The sequence below is a fragment of the Engraulis encrasicolus genome, chromosome 12, assembly GCF_034702125.1.
Source record: "Engraulis encrasicolus isolate BLACKSEA-1 chromosome 12, IST_EnEncr_1.0, whole genome shotgun sequence".
Taxonomy (NCBI): Eukaryota; Metazoa; Chordata; class Actinopteri; order Clupeiformes; family Engraulidae; genus Engraulis; species Engraulis encrasicolus.
Genome location: NC_085868.1, coordinates 48,404,820 through 48,424,691, shown reverse-complemented (window position 1 = coordinate 48,424,691; position 19,872 = coordinate 48,404,820). Strand labels below are relative to the sequence as shown.

At 42.4% G+C, this 19,872-nt stretch overlaps 1 protein-coding gene across 1 annotated transcript in view; it reads left to right on the top strand.

The window, feature by feature from the left end:
- Nucleotides 1-19,701, top strand: part of jam2a (junctional adhesion molecule 2a) — a 27,375-nt gene extending 7,674 nt beyond the window's left edge. The window contains exons 2-11 of the mRNA XM_063212358.1: nucleotides 2,204-2,269; nucleotides 4,301-4,423; nucleotides 5,603-5,752; nucleotides 6,425-6,609; nucleotides 12,301-12,403; nucleotides 14,166-14,273; nucleotides 14,723-14,735; nucleotides 17,689-17,760; nucleotides 18,536-18,566; nucleotides 18,783-19,701. Of these exons, the coding sequence (XP_063068428.1) occupies nucleotides 2,204-2,269; nucleotides 4,301-4,423; nucleotides 5,603-5,752; nucleotides 6,425-6,609; nucleotides 12,301-12,403; nucleotides 14,166-14,273; nucleotides 14,723-14,735; nucleotides 17,689-17,760; nucleotides 18,536-18,566; nucleotides 18,783-18,824 (893 nt within the window). The 3' untranslated portion in view covers nucleotides 18,825-19,701. The remainder of the gene's footprint in view (nucleotides 1-2,203; nucleotides 2,270-4,300; nucleotides 4,424-5,602; nucleotides 5,753-6,424; nucleotides 6,610-12,300; nucleotides 12,404-14,165; nucleotides 14,274-14,722; nucleotides 14,736-17,688; nucleotides 17,761-18,535; nucleotides 18,567-18,782) is intronic.
- The last annotated feature ends 171 nt before the right edge of the window (nucleotides 19,702-19,872 follow it).

The following is a 19,872-nucleotide window of genomic DNA, read 5'->3' as shown; positions in this document are numbered from 1 at the left end:
CCTTTGGGCTACAAGTCTGTCCCCCTAACCGCTTACCCATGACTTCCCTGTTTTGAGATCCAAAGAATCTGAATATAATCTCCTGTGAGCTCTTTTTATATTCCTCATATAAGGCTCAATGTCATGCCTCTGTTGCACTTTTGGTTCCTCTAATTTGTGCAGACACATCTGGGGATATTTGTACTCTAGCTAGCCTCTCTCCCTTTCCATCATTTTCCTGGGTCTGAACTTCATGTAGGTTTCCAGCAGTCTGGTGGTTTCACTTGCTTTTTGGCTCAATACAAGTTTCTGTGTCTGTGTTTCTCAAGTGCAAAGAAATCCCGCACACTGTCCATTCCACCAACAAACTTTAATACAACGTTTCGGTCATCCGACCTTCTTCAGGTAAAGTTTACCGAAACGTTGTATTAAAGTTTGTTGGTGGAATGGACAGTGTGCGGGATTTCTTTGCACTTGACTGACAACCCTGCTGGGATAACATCCTACGCACCTGCCCAACTACAGAGGTGTGCAAAAGCGTCTTTATTGAACTGTGTCTGTGTTTCTGCATTTTCATGCAGTTTCAGCCTTTTATGATTCCTCACATGCTTTGTGGATTGATTCTTCACATGCTTACTGAGCTGTTAATTATCGGGGGATTTGGGCATTGGGTATGGTCAAAGACTTTCCTTTTTTTGGATTCAGACGTCAGGTGGCGCAACGGCATCTTATTCCCACAAATTAATTACAGTAGTCATTGGTGCTTGATATGCTGCAATGCATATGCTTCTTAGATAGTCCACTATAAACATTAAAAAAATGAGTACAATAGTGGCACAGGCTGTCGTTGCACCGCCCTGACATGTGATATTGCTGATACATCACTGACCCGTATATGCCTTGGCCTTTTGCTCAGCCTTTTGCTTTGTTGTACTTAAGTTATTAACAGGGTGACTGCTGGGTTTGTCCAGCCTGATCTCCAAAAATTCCGTGCTCCTGGACACGGATGTTAAGGACACGAAATCCGTGTCCAGGAGCACGGATTTTGCCAAAATTCCGTGCTCCTGCACACGGAATTGTTTTCCGTGCTCCTGGACACGGAATTGTTTTCCGTGATGGGCACACGGAAGTGCTTTCTATAGGCTATTACCACAGCACTGTGTTAACTCTATCATTAGAAAATACATACCAAATGCTAATCCTAAACAAAATAATGCTATAGCAATTTCAGTTGTGCCCTGACCAAAACATTCCCTAACCTTAACCTGTCATTAAAGACATACTTTTGAGAAATACCTTTTCCAGTTGGTTGCTAGGCTATCAAACTCATATAATGAATGAAAGAAAACTAGCTGTGCCCAGACTAAAACAATCCCTAACCCTAACCTGTCAGTAAGAAATGTTTTTTTTTTAGACAAAATATTTGAAATTAGAAAAATCCTGAGAAAACACAAGACTGTGGAAATAGCCTATAGAAAGCACTTCAAACAATTCTGTGTCCAGGAGCACGGAAAACAATTCCGTGTCCAGGAGCACGGAATTTTGGCAAAATCCGTGCTCCTGGACACAGATTTTGTGTCCTTAACATCCGTGTCCAGGAGCACGGAATTTTTGGAGATCATGTTGCAGCGTCTGTGTTTTCAAACGTTCAGAGACCCAAGCTCCCAGAGGCCCAAACATTTCTGCCACAGTCTCTACCACTAGTTGTCATAAATCTAATGGAGATACTGATAATGGCAATCATTCCCACAAATACATTTATGTTGTACCTTCCACATACCGCTTTGTCAGTTCAGCCATCTGGGTAAAAAGTCCCTCAAGGCATAAACCCTTTCCTCATCGAGACCCACAATGATTTAACCAGTTAAGTAAGACACAACGTTATACATTTGCTGTTACCATAATAGCAATGACCAAGTCGTAGTTTTACTAACGGTCCAGTGTCAGGTCATAGTATTGTAGTCTTATGGTAGTTAACTTTTCAATGACTAATACAGCATACCACTGGTGGTGCGGCAGGCATTATGGGGCTACAGTTGATGTCAGGGAGACCATGCCCTGTTATCCTTTTTGATTGACAATCAATCTCAATCAATTAATCAATCTCTGTATTTATGTCTGTCTGTCTGTCTGTCTGTCTGTCTGTCTGTCTGTCTGTCTGTCTGTCTGTCTGTCTGTCTGTCTGTCTGTCTGTCTCTCTCTCTCTCTCTCTCTCTCTCTCTAGTCTTGCCTTCATGTGCAGTCGTAGTCTTCACCAGAGAGCCTGTCGTGGAGGTCCATGAAGATGCCGGTAAGTAATAGCAGCTGCTAAATAAGTTTTCCCACACAGTAACTTAGGTGCCGTTTCCACGTAGCAGGATATTTTTTTAGCAGGGTATTTTTTTCTCCTGCTAGGTGTAAACGCAACATGTGGATAAAAAAAATCCTCCATTGTAACAAATGCGTTTCAGCCCCCTAAACAGGATATTTTTTTCTCCTGCTTTTTATACCTGGATTTTTAAATATCTGCTACGTGGAAACGGAAGGCCAAAACCAATGCAAAACCAATACAAGCAGGAGAAAAAAAATATCCACATATAAAAATATCCAGCTACGTGGAAAGGGCACCTAACTTACAGAGACCATCCAATCGCTCGCCCATCCAAATGATCAGAATCAGGTGTCCTAATCACTGGGCCTGGCCACACAGATGTATAAAATCAAGCACCTAGGCATGCAGACTGTTTTAAAAACATTTGTGAAAGAAAGCTGCTCTCAGGAGCTCAGTGAAGTCCTGTGTGGAATTGCCACCTGTGCAACAAATCCAGTAATGAAATGTTCCTGAACATTCCACAGTCGACTGGCAGCTTAATTATAAGAATGTGGAAGAGTTTGAGAACAACAGTAACTCTGATGGAGATTCTGACCCCCTCTCTGATCTGATGGAGAGGGGTCAGCGAATGCTGAGGCGCAGAGAGCAGTGGAGACGGGAGAACAGTATATTTTGGACTACATTGTGCGGAGAGTGAAATTATGGTGTGGGGTTGTTTTTCAGGAGTTGGGCTTGGCCCCTTAGTTCCAGTGGGAATGCTTCAGGATACCAAAACAAATACATGCTCCCAAAATGTAGGGCAGGCCTCTTCCTCTTCCATCAAGACTTTGCAGCAGTGCACAAAGCAAGGTCCATCAAAACATCAATGACAGAGTCTGGTGTGAATGAATTTGACTGGCCTGCACAGACCTGAACCCGATAGAGTACCTTTGGGATGAATTAGAGCAGAGACTGAGAGCCAGGCCTTCTCGATAAACATCAGTGGGTGACCTCATCAAGGCGCTTTTGGAAGAATGGCCAAAAATCCCTGTAAAGATGCTCCTGAAATAGGTGAAACTAATAGTTGCAAAAGGACCGACATCATATTGACCCCTATAGGTTAAGAATGGGATAGCGCTTGAGTTCATATGTGAGTTTAGGTAGGTGAGCAAATCATTTTGGTAATATTGTGTATATTGGCCTATATACCATATAGCAGGGGTATTCAATTAAAAGTCACTGAGGTGACACCAGTTTTTCATCCCAATAAAGGGACCGAACATAAAATCTGCATAACTGCGAGCAGCTCGGTGTCTGAGGTTGGGGTGTGAAAAAGAGGATAGCTATCCAGACAGAACAGATATTCACTTCTCTATTTCTTAGTAGCTTTGTGATGGTCTTGGTAGCCTTGGATCTATTTCACTCTCGTGTGATTGAATACGAGATATATCCCCAAACTGAAGTGTCAGTTATCGAAAATTTTGCACGGCCACAGATAGCACACATATTTGTTTCAATTTTTTCTGACCTTGTGGCGGGCCAGAACTGTGCCGTCCAAGGGCCACATCTGAGCTAGTACTTCTGAGCCGATCAGCTAGTACGCCATTTGAATAGGCCTGACATATAGAGTATATATGCATACTGTATTTGACTTAAGATAGCACTGTATTTGGGTAGATGGAACAGGATTTATGTGACCTGATTTTTCACCAATGCAAACAATGAAATAGTGACTTACTGGCATTAACTGAGAAAGACAATAAAACACGTTGTTTTTGAAATGCATAGTGGAAATGCACCTGTATACATGTCCAGGGAAGCAGACAGTGAGAGACAAATGGGTCATTTCATTTGTCTCAGGCCCAGGGACAGAGGGGGCCCAGAATTGGGTTCTGATTACATTCAACATGTAATTGTAGATGGTATTTCATATTACATTGTCCTGAGCCAGGCCAAAGCTGCCAGCTGTGTCTATGGCTAGGTCGGTGTGTTGTTAAATGGCTAACCTTCCCCCTCTGTTTGTCTGCACAGAGGCAAGGCTGTCTTGTGAGTTCAAAACACAGAGGGATGAAAGCCCGCGCATCGAGTGGAAGAAGACGAAAGGCACCATGTCCACCTCCCCCGACTTTGTCTACTTCAAGGAAGAGTTCCGGAGTGAGTAAATGTTTAGTGTTTTCATTCCATGTCTTTTTTTTAGTTTTTTACAATTATCAACTCCATGTTTGCATGTAATAAATCATCAATGCAACCAATGTTTTTTAAATGGTCCCAATTTTATTACAGTTTGCAGATTATTTGAGAAAACACAAGGCAACAGCTAGATCGAAAGACCCTGAATGAAAAAAACATGAAATTAATTTATTAATTAGTAAAAATCACAAGTGTAAAATTCTGGTTGTATCTCCTGTACTCTTACACTCCCTCTCACATTCACCTCAATTTATTATATAAAAAAGCAAAGAACAACTGCACAGCATTCATACAATATGCAACTCAAAGTGCCTCAAAAGATTCACAAGGAACACCAAAATGGCAATAATCACGTTTTCTAGGATGGTATGAATGAAAGATGATGTCCATCTAAAAAGTCTGCTCTCATATCCCCTTTCATGTCTTTAATAGTAAACCGCACACAATTTATTTTATTCTCTTACTTAAAATTTTATAAATGTATAATAAAATGTCCCAAACACATGGATGTAGAAACACATTTATTTGTTGAGACATGCAATAAATGTTGTGAATAGGCTACAGAGTTTGTTTCGCTCTACTGACACATTCAGCACATACCCAAAACAGCACTTTTTTATTTGAGTGTGCCTACCTTCCACTAGTTTAGCCTTTGTGTGCTCGGTCTTGGTGTAGCCTACAGTAAAGCATGTACTGGCATGGTACTGTATCTGGCCTCGGCTTTGGGTGCAAGAAGTGAAGAGCATACGCCATGAGATCCGTTCACACCCCCCTGTGTGTGTAGAGCAGGGGTGGGGAACCTATGTCTCGAGGGCCGTTTTCTCCGGCGCCCAATATAGTTTTAATGTTACGTATAATTTAATGTCTGTATAAATGACTTGTACCTGCTTGTTTGAATAAAAGACATATGTTCAGCAAAATTAAGCAAAAATCATTTGAGAGGCATGCATTCATAAATTTGTAGTTCGCCGCCAATAAGGTCTTTTTATTACTGATATGATCATAATAAGTACCTAGTAGCCCTCTTATAAGTCACAGAAACCGACAGTAATTATTAGGAATGTATTAGTAGCTGACCTATGAACCCTATTCTAAAGTGTTGCCAACATTTGTGACCCTCGTTTGTCCTGCCTTTGTCCCCAGAGTCGTTTAAGGACCGGGCGACGATCAAGGGGGCCACGGTGATCCTGCAGAAGGTGACGCAGGGCGATGCGGGCGAGTATCGCTGTGAAGTCAGCGCTGCCTTGGACGACATACAGCTGGGAGAAGCTAACGTCACACTTATAGTATTAGGTAGAGTATGCAGTATGGCTGCTTTTAGGTGTTTCTGTGTGTAGCGAAGGGGAGTAGAGTTGCCCAGCTGGGACTCGAACCCAGACCTTGTGCGGTAGTTAACCGGGGCTCTGACCGCTACACCAAAGAGCCAGGCTCGTTGGCATGTTAGTCAGAACACACCCACAACCCTAGTGATAGTCACTCCATCACAGTGTGTGTGTGTGTGTGCGTGTGTGTGTGTGTGCACGCAGTAGGTTATTTGTCATCACACTAATAGTATTAGGTATGTACCTGCTTTTGTGTGTGTGTGTGTGTGTGTGTGTGTGTGTGTGTGTGTGTGTGTGTGTGTGTGTGTGTGTGTGTGTGTGTGTGTGTGTGTGTGTGTGTGTGTGTGTGTTTGTGTGTGCACGCAGTAGGCTATTTGTCATCACATTTTGTTATGTACAAAGTATTAGGTATGTACCTGTTGTGTGTGCGTGTGTGTGTGTGTGTTATAATTATTAACAGTATTAATTTGTAAGAACTGACAGGAAGTTTAGTAAAAAAAAAAACATCATCTGAAAAGCATGTCATCTATGTAAACAAAACAAACTAATGTTTCTATTTGTATGCTCCACTCTTTCTTTGTATCTCTCCCATGTGTGTCTGATATGGCTGCTGCTGTTTGGCATGGCGTTGGCGTTGGCACAGTGCCACCCCATGTGCCCACCTGTGAGATCCCGAGCAGTGCCATAACGGGCGGCGAGGTGGAGATGCTGTGCAGCGAGCCCCACGGCGTACCCGCCGTCTCCTACATCTGGTACAAGGACAAGAAGCCTCTGGCCGTGCACCCGCTCAACGGGACCTACTCCATCAACCAGCACACGGGCACGCTGGTGAGATCAACATGGCATCATGTCATGATCAGAGCGTAAAGATGACACGCTGATTTGAACCGACTATACTCATGAACGGCGTGACGTTTTCCATGTGCGTTACGCCCATTTGTGGGGGAAAACAACCCATGCAAGTCAACTGGTGATGTTGGGGTTTAATAAACTAAAGATACGGACCTGTAGACTAGCGTTGTTCACGCGAAACATGCCGAAAAAGTGTTGTGTTGCCGGCTGTTGAAATAATATAGCCAAACAGCCGTGGCTGAAGCATGGACTGTGTTCATTTAGACAAGCCGATGTAGCATGTAAGTTGATGAGACATTCGGTTTGTTTTCACCCATAAAGGGGCGTAACGCACATTTACGAGCAAAGTACCCGGATGGCCGTTCATGAGTATCGCGTATGTCCAATACACCGTTGCAAGTTAAGGCAGGCGTGCTCCACAAGTGCACTGTGACAGTTTAGATTTAGGGATCGGTTTTGGTCTGGGCACAATTTCGCAAGAAATTCGCCAATCCCTTGGTTATTTCGCTGTTCTTGGCAAAAGTATAGCAGCAGAAAAATTGCTTTACTGATAGGTTAGGCTTAGGGATGGTTTTGGTCAGGGCACCGCAGAGCATTTTCGCGTTTAGTAACGCAAAAACAAAATCGCAGACACGGAAAACTGTGCAAATTTCGTCACGTGACAAAAGTGCATGAAAGTGCTTTACCGTTGCGTTTGAGGAGCACTCCTTATCTTCAAAGGGTGTCGCCCCAACACGCAGAATGCACTAGCGTGCGTTACATACGCAAAACCATGTGGTCAGCCTGGTGCAGAGACGTGCGCTCAGGGTAGGCAGGGTAGGCACTGCCTACCCTAGGATAAATTTCTTAAAAATAAAAAACTAACACATGTTTTAAAAACTATTCTTGAGAGTTCACATGCATAACAAAAACATTAATTTATAAATTAGCTGTTAAAAGTAGGCTAAGTTATCGCACGAAGCAAAGCGCTCAGGCTTGGACAGGTTGCCATGGGAACGCGTCGCGCAGCCTTGGCTGGTAGGTGAAGGCTCAGCTTTCGAATGCCAGGCAGAGCCAGGGTAGGCACGCTTTGACTCTGCCTATCTTGCCCTCAACGCTGTCAATGTAGAAGTTGGCGCATGCGTATTATCTATCACAGAGACTGTCAATGGAGAGCAAAAGCAGAGCTTTTCGCGATGGCGGGAATACTTAAGCCAATCACAGCTGCCAACATGAAAAATTGTTACAATTCAGGAAGCCTCCATGCTTAAAGCATAGCCAATCCTCTCTGCTTAAAGTATGATAGCAACAACAGCTAGCAAGCTACGGCTTGTTCAAACTCTAGCCGTACAGAAAACATGGCAGTCTTTGGCGTTTTGCCTTTATTACAAAAAAATCCGAGAAGTAGCAAGAAAGATGGTTCAGATGACAGGCAATAGCTGAGCCGTTTGCAATCGCTGCATTGTGGAAATATTCAACATCAGATGGGTAGCAGCTTCAAGTAGTTTGAACACACTGGGACAAAATATCTTCATCATGTCAACCACCCCGGGCTTTTAATGGAACTAACTTGCATGGAAAACATACTCGTGATTCTGCTTTAAGGTAAGATTCATCTAATTATTAAGATGTGGGTAGCCAAATTTTAACATGAACATGCTCAAGTTTGTCGTGGTGCCTTTTGTTGATGGGTCAGGGAGGTGTTGACATTGAAGATTGGTTGTGCTGTGGACACGAATAGACTATGTGTGTGTTATTATGGACGCGAGATTGTCTTTTGAGCGTACGACATGACTTCATTTTCCTAATTTATTATGATGATGACTTAATACACGATGCGTGAGGTGTGTGGAGCCTGTTAGCAAGTTGACGTGCAGCTGTGTTCTTTTGAAGTGCGCTGTGTACGAGATCAACGTTGGGCTCGAGTGACTGGCATGGGTGCTCACCGCACTCAGAAACTGACTTGATTTGAAACACCTTGCACAACCGTTGCTGAAGTGTTTGAGAATACAATCACGCACAAGAATGAGTCTCAGAAGTGTTTTCGTTGGTTTACTCGATGTAGGCCTACCAGTATTTACTGTCTGAATGCACCGCCGCTCATGTTTGTTTAGTTCGCAAGCAACCCGCCCCCTTGCCAACTTTCCTTCTTGTCTGCGAGTGTTTGATTAGCAGCACAAAATGCGTCAACGAAGCAGGAGCTGTTACCTAGGTTGGTTTATTGCTAAATGTTCGTTTCCCCTCACATGCTATGGTGTGATTCACAGTTGGTGAACTAGACATTTTATCTTCTAAACAAAGTAGGCTACACTGCCACCCTGCATCCTCCATGTGAAACACCCTGGCATTTGCAACAGAATAAACAGAAGAGGAGCAAAATCAACTGCTAAAGCCAAAAGTTAAAGCTTTCCCCCCCAAAATGCTGTGATGTTGTAGCTTTCTAAATTATTGTAAAATGTAGGCCTACAGGTCCTTAAATGTGTACAGAGTAGGCTATGGGTCCTTGAGCTACCAATTTGGCAATTTGACAAAAAAAAAAAAAAAAAAGTCTAGCTGGCCTTTTCAACAAATTGAAATTATGCATTTTCACTTATTGTTTCAGATGTAAGGTCTACAGACAATGTCCAAATGTCTAATAGTTTAGCCTATTTACTTATTTAGTTATTAGAGCTGTGGTGGCTAAGCACTGATGGCATTTTATCTTATAGCCTACTTTATATTTACAGTATTTAGAGAAACATAGGCCTACTAATTTGTTGCACATTAAAGACCTTATCAGCATACTAGGTGAATAGGCCTAGTTGCCGATCCAAGCCATACTATTTGTTCAAAGTTTTTAGTCTTTTATAAAGGTTTTTAGCTGATAGTGACTCTCCAGATTTGGTTAAAATGCAGGAAATTGCATCTAAGAAATACATTTTTTTCTGAGGGAGGACCCCCAGACCCAGCGCTAAAAAATACACAAAAAATATGTATTTTCTATATTTACTGCCTACCCTACCATACCCCTCACTGCACGTCACTGGCCTGGTGAGATGGACATGCTGTGTACAGATACATGTACATGGGCAATATACACTTACATTCAGTTGTACTGTAAGGTATGCACTATGCAGGTAATAATGACGGATAACTGGAATGGAATGGAACAATGGACACACGCACGCACGCACGCACGCACGCACGCACGCACGCACAATGGCTGTGAAAAAATGTAGCTGAGTGATTTAAGTCCACACATCCTGAGTCTCCCCCCGAGAGCAGGGCCAGAGAAACATACAAAGCTATAAATGCATGAGAAAAAAAATCGGCTTCAACCATGTGTGGTTGCTCCCATTTTTATTATTCTCTTAAAGATGCAATGTCTGTGCCTCTCGGATCTCTTTAAAAGAATAAAATATACTGTAGATATCTGTATATATCAGGGGTTCCCAACCTTTTCCAACTTGGGGCCCACTCGAAATTGTCACAAACGTTGGGGGCCCACCTCTGACCCGATTATGAATAAAACTCACATAAATCAGCAGCAACGCACACACCATAATTTTTAGAATATTATTCCAAGGCCCACTTGGTATACCTTCTGGGACCACCAGTGGGTCCCGGCCCATAGGTTGAAAATCACTGGTATATATATTTGGATATCTAAATCAGGAGCATATGGAAGAACTTGGTCACTTCTAACTGAAGCCGTGCTTGGTACTCATTGCCATGCAGGGCGAGCTAAAGGCTAAGAAAGTAACGGTACGCTCCAGACTGATTGCTGGCACACGTACTACAGCATAAAGACCAGAGAGGTCCGCATGAACTCATCTCAGATCAGAGAAGAAGGTGTATTTGAGATTTGGAAACATGGTTGACTGTTCCTTTATTGGGAAGCCTGGTCCCTACCTACTGATGTTGCATGCTTGACTTCGTTACACAGTCAAGGCAGCAAGACATTCTTCTTTCACAGAACCAGGGCTTGACACTGGCACCTGCCAACCGGCCAAATGCTGGTAAAACTTGGCTGTGGCTAGTAATACTTTCAGAGTCACTAGCCAATTTGGCTGGCAGGTTATTCCTTGGTATGACATACACCACGTATCATATATTAGCCTATATTTTGTTGTTTGCCCCTTGTGTATCAATTATTTGTATTTAAATGCAAGAAAAAGGTCAATAACTCTGTTTCTATTTGTTTCATATAGAACGCTATATTCAGCACCTTATCTTCTGAGGTTAGACGTACACTATCAGGATAAAGAAAAACAACATAGGCCTATAAAATCTGTGGCTAGTGGAATACCTGAATGGCTAGTGACTCTGGAAAACCACTAGCCACAGTGGCCAGTGGGTTAAAAAGTTAATATCAAGCCCTGCACAGAACCATTAACACATTATTATTATATGGTGTGACGTCATCGGTCGAATGCTCCATTCATTTCAATGGGGCTCCCCAACGTTCGCACGTCTGATATTTGAGATAACGGACGGGTTGGTCTATATCAGACCGCTGTCAATGACAACAAGACTTTTCACTGCTAAAGCGAATGTTTCATATCACTCCGCAGGGGGTCCGGTCTTTTGTCACTCTAATCAGCTGCTGTGATAGACAACACCTGTTGTCTAGGCTACTGTTGCCTAGAGGTGCTCCACAACGGCACTGTTTTGTTGTCTTTTGACATGAAAAATTATAATAAACTTAACATTAAATAAAGAAATGTCCCCGCCATGTGTGAATCATTTAAGTATATCCAGAGAGAACAAGACCCCTCCGCTCTGCGTCGGGGTCTAAAGATTCTCTCTGTCGTGCTGCTATTCCACGGTAGCGACCTTCTCGCCGAACGTTTACCCTTACATACACAGCCACAGCCTCGATAGAGAACACAGGCACACAAACACGTGATTACAAAAGTGTACATGCACATGCACACACACACACACACACACACACACACACACACACACACACACACACACACACACACACACACACACACACGCACACGCAAACACGCACACGCACACATGCGCGCGAGCATATGCGCTCTCTCTCTCTCTCTCTCTCTTTGGGCTCCAGGGCCCCCTTGGCTCTCGGGCTCCTGTGCCGTAGGTCCGTGCAGTAATCCGTCCTTACACACACACATCGTTGTTTACCTTACAGTGTCGGGTATGCCCCAGCCCGCTACCAGCTCACAGAGCCTTACACACACACACACATGCACACTAACGGTCATACATGCACGCTTGCGATGCTGTTTACCTTACCAGTGTCGGGTATGCCCCAGCCCAATACCATCTCACAGAGTCTTACACACGCACACACACAGACACATACACACAGACACAGACACACACATTCTTGCGGTATTGTTTACCTTACAGTGTCGGGTATGCCCCAGCCCGCTACCAGCTCACAGAGCCTTACACACACACACACATGCACACGAACGGTCATACATGCACGCTTGCGATGCTGTTTACCTTACCAGTGTCGGGTATGCCCCAGCCCAATACCATCTCACAGAGTCTTACACACGCACACACACAGACACATACACACAGACACACATACACACACACACACACACACACACACACACACACACACATTCTTGCGGTATTGTTTACCTTACCAGTGTCGGGTATGCCCCAGTCCAATGCCAGCTCACCGAGCCCTTGCTGTGTATAAATCATGTTTTGCAGACGTTTAGATCTGTCACCAAGGCAGACACGGGACAGTACCACTGCGAGGCCAGAAACAAAGCAGGACCACCGAAAAGCTGCCAAGGGACTCATATGGAAATAGGTGAGACACTGTATAAGTGTGTGTGTGTGTGTCTCTCTCTCTCTGTGTGTGTGTGTGTGTGTGTGTGTGTGTGTGTGTGTGTGTGTGTGTGTGTGTGTGTGTGTGTGTGTGTGTGTGTGTGTGTGTGTGTGTGTGTGTGTGTGTGTGAGAAAGAGATATACTTTAACAGTGCTGTTCTTCTCCTTCTCTGCCATCTCTCTCCCCCTCTCTCATTCTGTCAATCCCTCTTTCTTTCTGTCCTTGTCTCTCTCTGTTGTGCTCTCTCTCTCTCTCTCTCTCTCTCTCTCTCTCTCTCTCTCTCTCTCTCTCTCTCTCTCTCTCTCTCTCTCTCTCTCTCTCTCTCTCTCTCTCTCTGCCCCCCTCTGTCACCACTGTTGGGAAAGTTACTCAAAAAACTGCAATGCACTACTTATTACACATTACTGCCATTTTAAAGTAATGCCTTACATTATAACATTACTTGTTTTAAAAAGTAAGGCATTACACTACTTTTGCATTACTTTTAGTTACTTTAGCCAAAATGACTGGAAATAAGGATTTGGCAATCTACAGTGCAAATCTATGAGGTGGCATGACTTTCACCTGCCATCCACAAGTCGTTTTGGAAGCCTGCAGACTGAAAACCAACATTTTCAGGAATTGCGTCTTACCCACATACAATAAGGCCTAAGAAAAAAAAAAATTGGTTCCGGTTGGTAGTCAGATCGGTCATCCTTTGTCAGCCTGCCATTTCGAGAGACAAAGCGTGAAAGAGGAAGCAATGTTCTGCGTGAAAATCTCTGTGCGGACGTTGGCTATCGTAGGCAATAGCTGATCTCGTGGTGATTCGCGAACATTGTATAAAGAAAACAAAATACCCACACAAAATTTAGGTGAAAAAAAATGCGTTGTAATGCGCAAGTTACTTGCATTGTAACGAGGACATATTACCGATTTTTTCCCCTGTAATCAGTTACATTACTGCGTTACTCAAAAAGGTAATGCATTACAGTAATTAGTTACTTTTGTAACGAGTTACTCCCAACACTGTCTGTCACTCTCTTCTTTCAATCTCACTGTCCCTTTTGTTTATCTCTCTCTTCTCTCACCATCAACCTCCCTCTCTCTCGCTCTCCATCTATCTAACTCTCTCTCTCTCTCTCTCTCTCTCTCTCTCTCTCTCTCTCTCTCTCTCTCTGCCTTGTCTAAGAATCCTGAAGTGCACAGGAAGAGGGCAAGTTATCCACATGAGTAACAGAACACATTTTTTGTTTACCAAATCAAGACAATGCCCCATTGTTTTAGTCCGACGTATTCTAGTGAAGTTGTCCTACATACAGTATAATGTTAAAAAGTCATGGAGGAATTCCCTTTAATATGGTGTCTATATATATAGCAATGTGAATCCCCACGAGAATGGCAGGAACAATAACAGGACATGGGCTGTACAGTGCAGGCTATACAAATGAATACAGCCAGCAGGAACAGCAACAAGACCAGCACTGTCTACTGTCTACCAGCTATTCTTGTGTGTATTCCTGGCTGACCATTGTTTTCGTTTCTCTCTCTCTCTCTCTCTCTCTCTCTCTCTCTCTCTCTCTCTCTCTCTCTCTCTCTCGCGCGCTCTCTCTCTCTCTCTCTCTCATGGCAAAAAACTGTGCTATCCCTGCTATCCCTGTGAAAACATACTGTACACCGATTATAATCTTACTTTACTCTTCTCTCTCTCTCTCTCTCTCTCTCTCTCTCTCTCTCTCTCTCTCTCTCTCTCTCTCTCTCTTAGATGATTTGAACATCGCTGCCATCGTTGCCGGCGCTGTGGTGGTTTGCCTAGTAATACTGCTCTGCACATTTTTCATCTGTTATGCTCATAGACATGGATTCTTCAGCAGTAAGTATACACACGTGTTTGTGAAAACATGTTGATCTCATAAGAGAGATGTGAAAACTAAACAATCTAACTAATGTGAAAGCATGTCGACATCTTAGAGGAAAATACCACGCATGTTTTTCATTTGAGACTTGTGGGGTTTTTTGCCTGTTGGTCCAACCCATTTTTTTGGGGACAGCACAGTGCATAAAGTAGGTGCCAAGTTGAAATGCCTGGTGTTTACACCTTGAGTTGACATGGCTATGGCGCAAGAACATTCATTAAAAATGGATAATAATGACAATAATAATAATAATAATAATAATAATAATAATAATAATAATAATAATAATAACAATAATAAATCGACGGTTGAACATAATAAACATCATGCTAAATTGTTCAGCATGTCTGTTTAACACTGCTGCTGGTGTAATGGATCCTAATTTCTCTTTTTCCTCTATACCTAGGACACAGAGGAAGGTAATTACAACTGCACCACCCACACATGTGCTGTGAAGTTCTCTCAAATACTACCATGCCATGAATATAATAACAGTTCTGTGTCTGTGTGTGTGTCTGTGTGTGGCTTGTGGCCTTTGAGACATGCCAGTAGGATATTCAAGTATAAGTAAGACGTAGAGAAAGGATGTCTGCGCCTCAGCCCTTGTGGTGCTCACAGTCCAGGACAGAAGAATGAAGACAAACTGAGCTACAAACCCCAACTCCGATGAAGTTGGGACGTTTGGTAAACAGTGAATAAAATCAAAATGCTATCATTTTCAAAACATTCAATCTATTCATTAGATGGAGAATAGTGAAAAGACAACATATTAAGTGTTAAAACCGAGAAAAAATATTGTTTTGGGGGACATATGTACTCATTTCTAATTTGATAAATCCAACACGTCTCAAAAGAGTTGGGACGGGGATCAGTGAAATTTAGTAAACATCCAAATAAGATAAAACAACAAAGAAGAACATTTCAAAATGAATTGTACTGACGGACAATATAGGTGTCCAGGTATAAGATCATCACAGAGAGGCTGAGTCACTCAGAATTAAAGATGCAAAGGGAATAATTACCATAGTTATTACATACATTTTTGAATTCCCTTTGATTTACCACGATTGAGTGTATATAAGACATATTTTTGTTAATAAAATCATTGTATAGGTTCATGACATCATGAAATGTATATTGGCTGTAGTCTCACTCTAATTCCTGGAGTGCTAGAGCTATTGAAAATTGACCATATTAAGAATGCTTAATGCATGAAAATGACACAGGGGTTTAACATTCTCCTAAGCACCTGAGCTCACTTGAAATAGACCCAGAAGACATGGGAAACTGTCCTTTGCTTACAGAAGTCAGCAGAAGTTGTAGAAGTCCGTTCTTTTTGACAATAATAGAGCATTGCACATCCTGTGCTACAGTGAAAATGGACCATCCAACTTGTGTTAGTGCTAGCTTCAAAAGTCAGCCTCCATGATGGCATGCGGATGCAGTAGTGCATTGGTTAAGATGTTCTCACTCATCTGTAGAGTTAAATACAGTGCTGAATGGTATAAATGGGTTTTAAAACAGCATGAAAAGCCACTCATGCATTATATTTTGAAGGGAGATCTTCGATTACTGCCACATAGTAAGGTCAAATTGCATTCTCTACTATGTTTTAACAGTTTGGCTCCATCATAAGGACCAGCATGTGATAAAATGGTGGGTTTTTGGTCAAGACCTGTCACACTGTAAGCACTACAGAAAGGAAAACATTGCAAAACATGACAAGGAATACACCCACCATTTAAGCTGGTGAAATCATGTCCAAGATAGGAATTAACACTGTTTTTTATATAAAATCATCTCATCGGTTAATGTATTTAACTGTTAAGTGTTGTCTTTTGTTTTGTTTTTAGTCTTCCTCGACATTTGCTGCCATTTATTGTCCCCGTCCCAACTCTTTTGAGACGTGTTGGATTTCTCAAATTAGAAATGAGTACATATGTCCCCCAAAACAATATTTTTTTCTCGGTTTTAACACTTAATATGTTGTCTTTTCACTATTCTCCATCTAATGAATAGATTGAGTGTTTTGAAAATGATAGCATTTTGATTTTATTCACTGTTTACCAAACGTCCCAACTTCATCGGAGTTGGGGTTAGTACTTCTCAGTGACTAGACTAGACCGAACTGACGTTTCCATGCACCTGCGTAGACTCTGAGGAAGACGCAGGTGCGTCGAAATGTCAGTCACTTTGTGCACCAAAAAATAAAAAACCTCTAAAAGCATGCTGAGGTCATCCCTGGGTCTAGTCACTGACAAGTAGCCCACTTTGTCTTCATAAGTAAGACGTATTATTATCATTGCACGGTTGCCTGTATGATGAACCTAAACACACTAATTGTCAGATTTGCTTTAGAAAGGATTTGGATTTTGGATGTAGCCATTAACAAATGAATGCGTCATCATTATCATAGTTGTCCTCCTCCCCTCTCTCCCTCTCTCCCTCTCTCTCTCTCTCTTTCTCTCTATATATCTTTCTCTCTCTCTCTCTCTCTCTCTCTCTCTATCTTTCTCTCTATATATCTTTCTCTCTCTCTCTTTCAACTTTAAAGCATGTATCCACTGACGCGTCTCTAAAACTCTTCAGCCCCTCGGCCCTGTTTTGGCCCTTGCATGATGTGTTGTTAAGGAGTTGATTGACCATACACGCCACCCAATGACTGTACATTACACAAACACAGCAAAGGCTTAACAGATGTGAATCATTTCGAAATCTCAATTTTGCAACATAAAGAAGCACATTTTCTGGTTGGAAAGGGCGATCAGAAACACCTGCTGTATATCAGTGTGGGACATGCAACCAGTGAATCCTATTTTCTTATTGCAAAATCGACAACTGAAAATGCTTCGTATCTGGGGGCTATTCTAAGAACATGGTTAAGCCATAAACCTTGGCTATGTTAACATACAGTTAGTCTTAAACCTGCAAATAGATAGCCCGAAAGTGCCGTTCAGTTAGGAAAATGAGGCACTTCTATTAGGTGAATCACTGCCTCAATGGCTACGTGATGACGTTTTTAACTCCGAATTAATAATTTAGAATTAAATAGTTCCTTCGAGTTTACTTTCATCTTTCATTTAATTCCGAATTGTGTAGTGTTTACATGACGCTTTCAAAGCGGAATTAAGCTTCATTCAGAATTAAAGTGAGTTAATTCTGAATTAAATTTCTCATGTAAACGCATAGCCAATGTTAACTTAATCTAGTTCACTGCTGAGCCAGGTTCTTGGAATACCCCGTTTGACTCAACAGAATGGATCCTTTGTGTCCATTCTAATATACAGTCATTGGTCCATGCACTGAAGTCGCCACCTCTGACCCTCTCAAACCAATATGGATCCCCTCACCCCCCACCCCCCCACTTCACAGGTCATTCTGGATTACCCAGTGTCATAGTACAGCCCACATCAGCAGTCAGAACCTACACAGAACCGAGGATATGTGAGTTACAGAGAGAGAGAGAGAGAGAGAGCGAGAGAGCGAGCATGAGTCCGGTCCAAATCCTTGGGCCTGTGTTTGGTGTGGTAGCATGGTGTGAGGACATTGAGCAGACATTACCAAGGAACTGTTTTGTGTTGCTTGTGTCTCCCGGCCGAGGCTTGCGGTGGATTCCACTGCGCTGCGCTCATACGCCTGAAATGGCTCCCGACTTGCTCTGTGCAGTTTCATTAATCAGTAGTGTTGTGCACTAAGCGGCACTCCTAAGTCCACTCTCCAAATCCTTCTATTTACAAAAACTGAAAAACTATAGTCTGTATCAGTGTGTGTACTCCAAGCAGCCATTACGTATGTACCTGAAATGAAGTGAAAGTGTGTGTGGGTGTTATGAATTGCTACCCTAAATCAGATGGAGCCAGCAAGCCACACACACACACACACACACACACACACACACACACACACACACACACACACACACACACACACACACACACACACACACACACACACACACACACGTTGACAGCTTTTGCCAGGCCCAGGATAGTCATCTGAGAGGGCCCCCACCCCAATGCATACAATGTAATGACTGAGGACCCAATTCTGTGCCCTCTCTCCCTGGGCCCGGGACAACTGGCACATTGGTCCACCCTGGTCACCTTCCCTGCACACATACACACACACACACAAACACACACGCATGCCTTGTACTTGTATACTTCACCTTGTAGCTCTTAGCTGTAAATTAAGTCCTTACCCTCTCTCCCTTGTGCAGGAACGCAAGATACAGTCCTCCTCCAGAAGAGGTGTGTAACTCTCTCCCATTTTGTTCATGTTTGTGGTCTTCCCTCACTCCCTAACAGGTCCTGGTATTTGCAATATAAATTTGCAATATAAATTACTAGCTCAATTTTTGGCTTTTAAGTCATTCTTTTGTTGTTGAAGGCATATGCACATTTTTCAAGATGATTGCTCACTTTCATACCGTTTTTTTTTTTTATATGTTTTTGTTGTTGATTTAGAAGCAGCAGGACTTCAAGCACACCCATTCCTTTATGCTATGAGAACAGTGCCACGCTGAAATGTGGACACACTCCCTCGTCAGTGCCCTGTGCTGGAAGGACATCTACTGTGCCGAAAGACTTGACAAACTCTGTGCCATAGGTGGACATCAAAAGTGGCCAAAAAAAAAAACACCTTTGTTTGCTGTTTGAAAACAGCAGCACATATGTGGCTTTGTGTTTCTCCGTCAGCCAAACACACACACACACCAGTTTGTCTTACACTTTTGTCTTGCCACTGACCCCCTCTAGTGTTTGTTTGTTCATACAGACTTGATAACATGTGTTCAGGTGCCAAAAAATGCTGGGTGTCCTTAAGTGTTCTGAGATATATACACAGTTCAAATGGAAGGAGAGGATTTGAAAGTAAACACTGGTTAAATGATACACATTTCTTTTCTCCCCAGTTTCTGAAGAATTCATGGGTGTTCTCATTTTTTCTCCCAAGATATAATGAATTTACAGTTCAAATGCAAGGAGAGGATTTGACACTATGTACACTGGTTAGATTAGACATATTTATTTACTTCCCAGTTTCTCAAAGCGAAGGCCAACCAAAAACTGATGAAAATTCAGTTTGGCTGGTAGAAAGAAAACTTACTAGCCACTTTGACTGGTAGTAAGTGTCTGTTTGGCTGGTAAGATTAACATCCACTAGCCAAATTTACTGGTGATGGAAAAAGTTAATTCATCGCCCTGACTGTATGCACAGTTCAAATGCAAGGAGAGGATGACACTATACACTGGTTTAATAACACCCATTTCTTTTCTCTCCAGTTTTCAAAGCATTCATGGTGCCTTAGTTTTTATGGAGTGACATGCATATCTATCAGACGTGTAAATAATTTGCGTTTCTTTGCCGTAGAGAACATGTGTACGCTATTTTTTCCTTAAAGATTTGTATGTGTATAGATGTGTGAATGTGAGGATGTGTTTTTTATTATTATTTCTGCACAATATTGTCAGTATTAAAAGTGATTTTGTATGTGCACTTCTCATGGTCCTCCGTTGTCTTCTAAATAACAAAAAAAAAAATCTGAATGTCGGATGA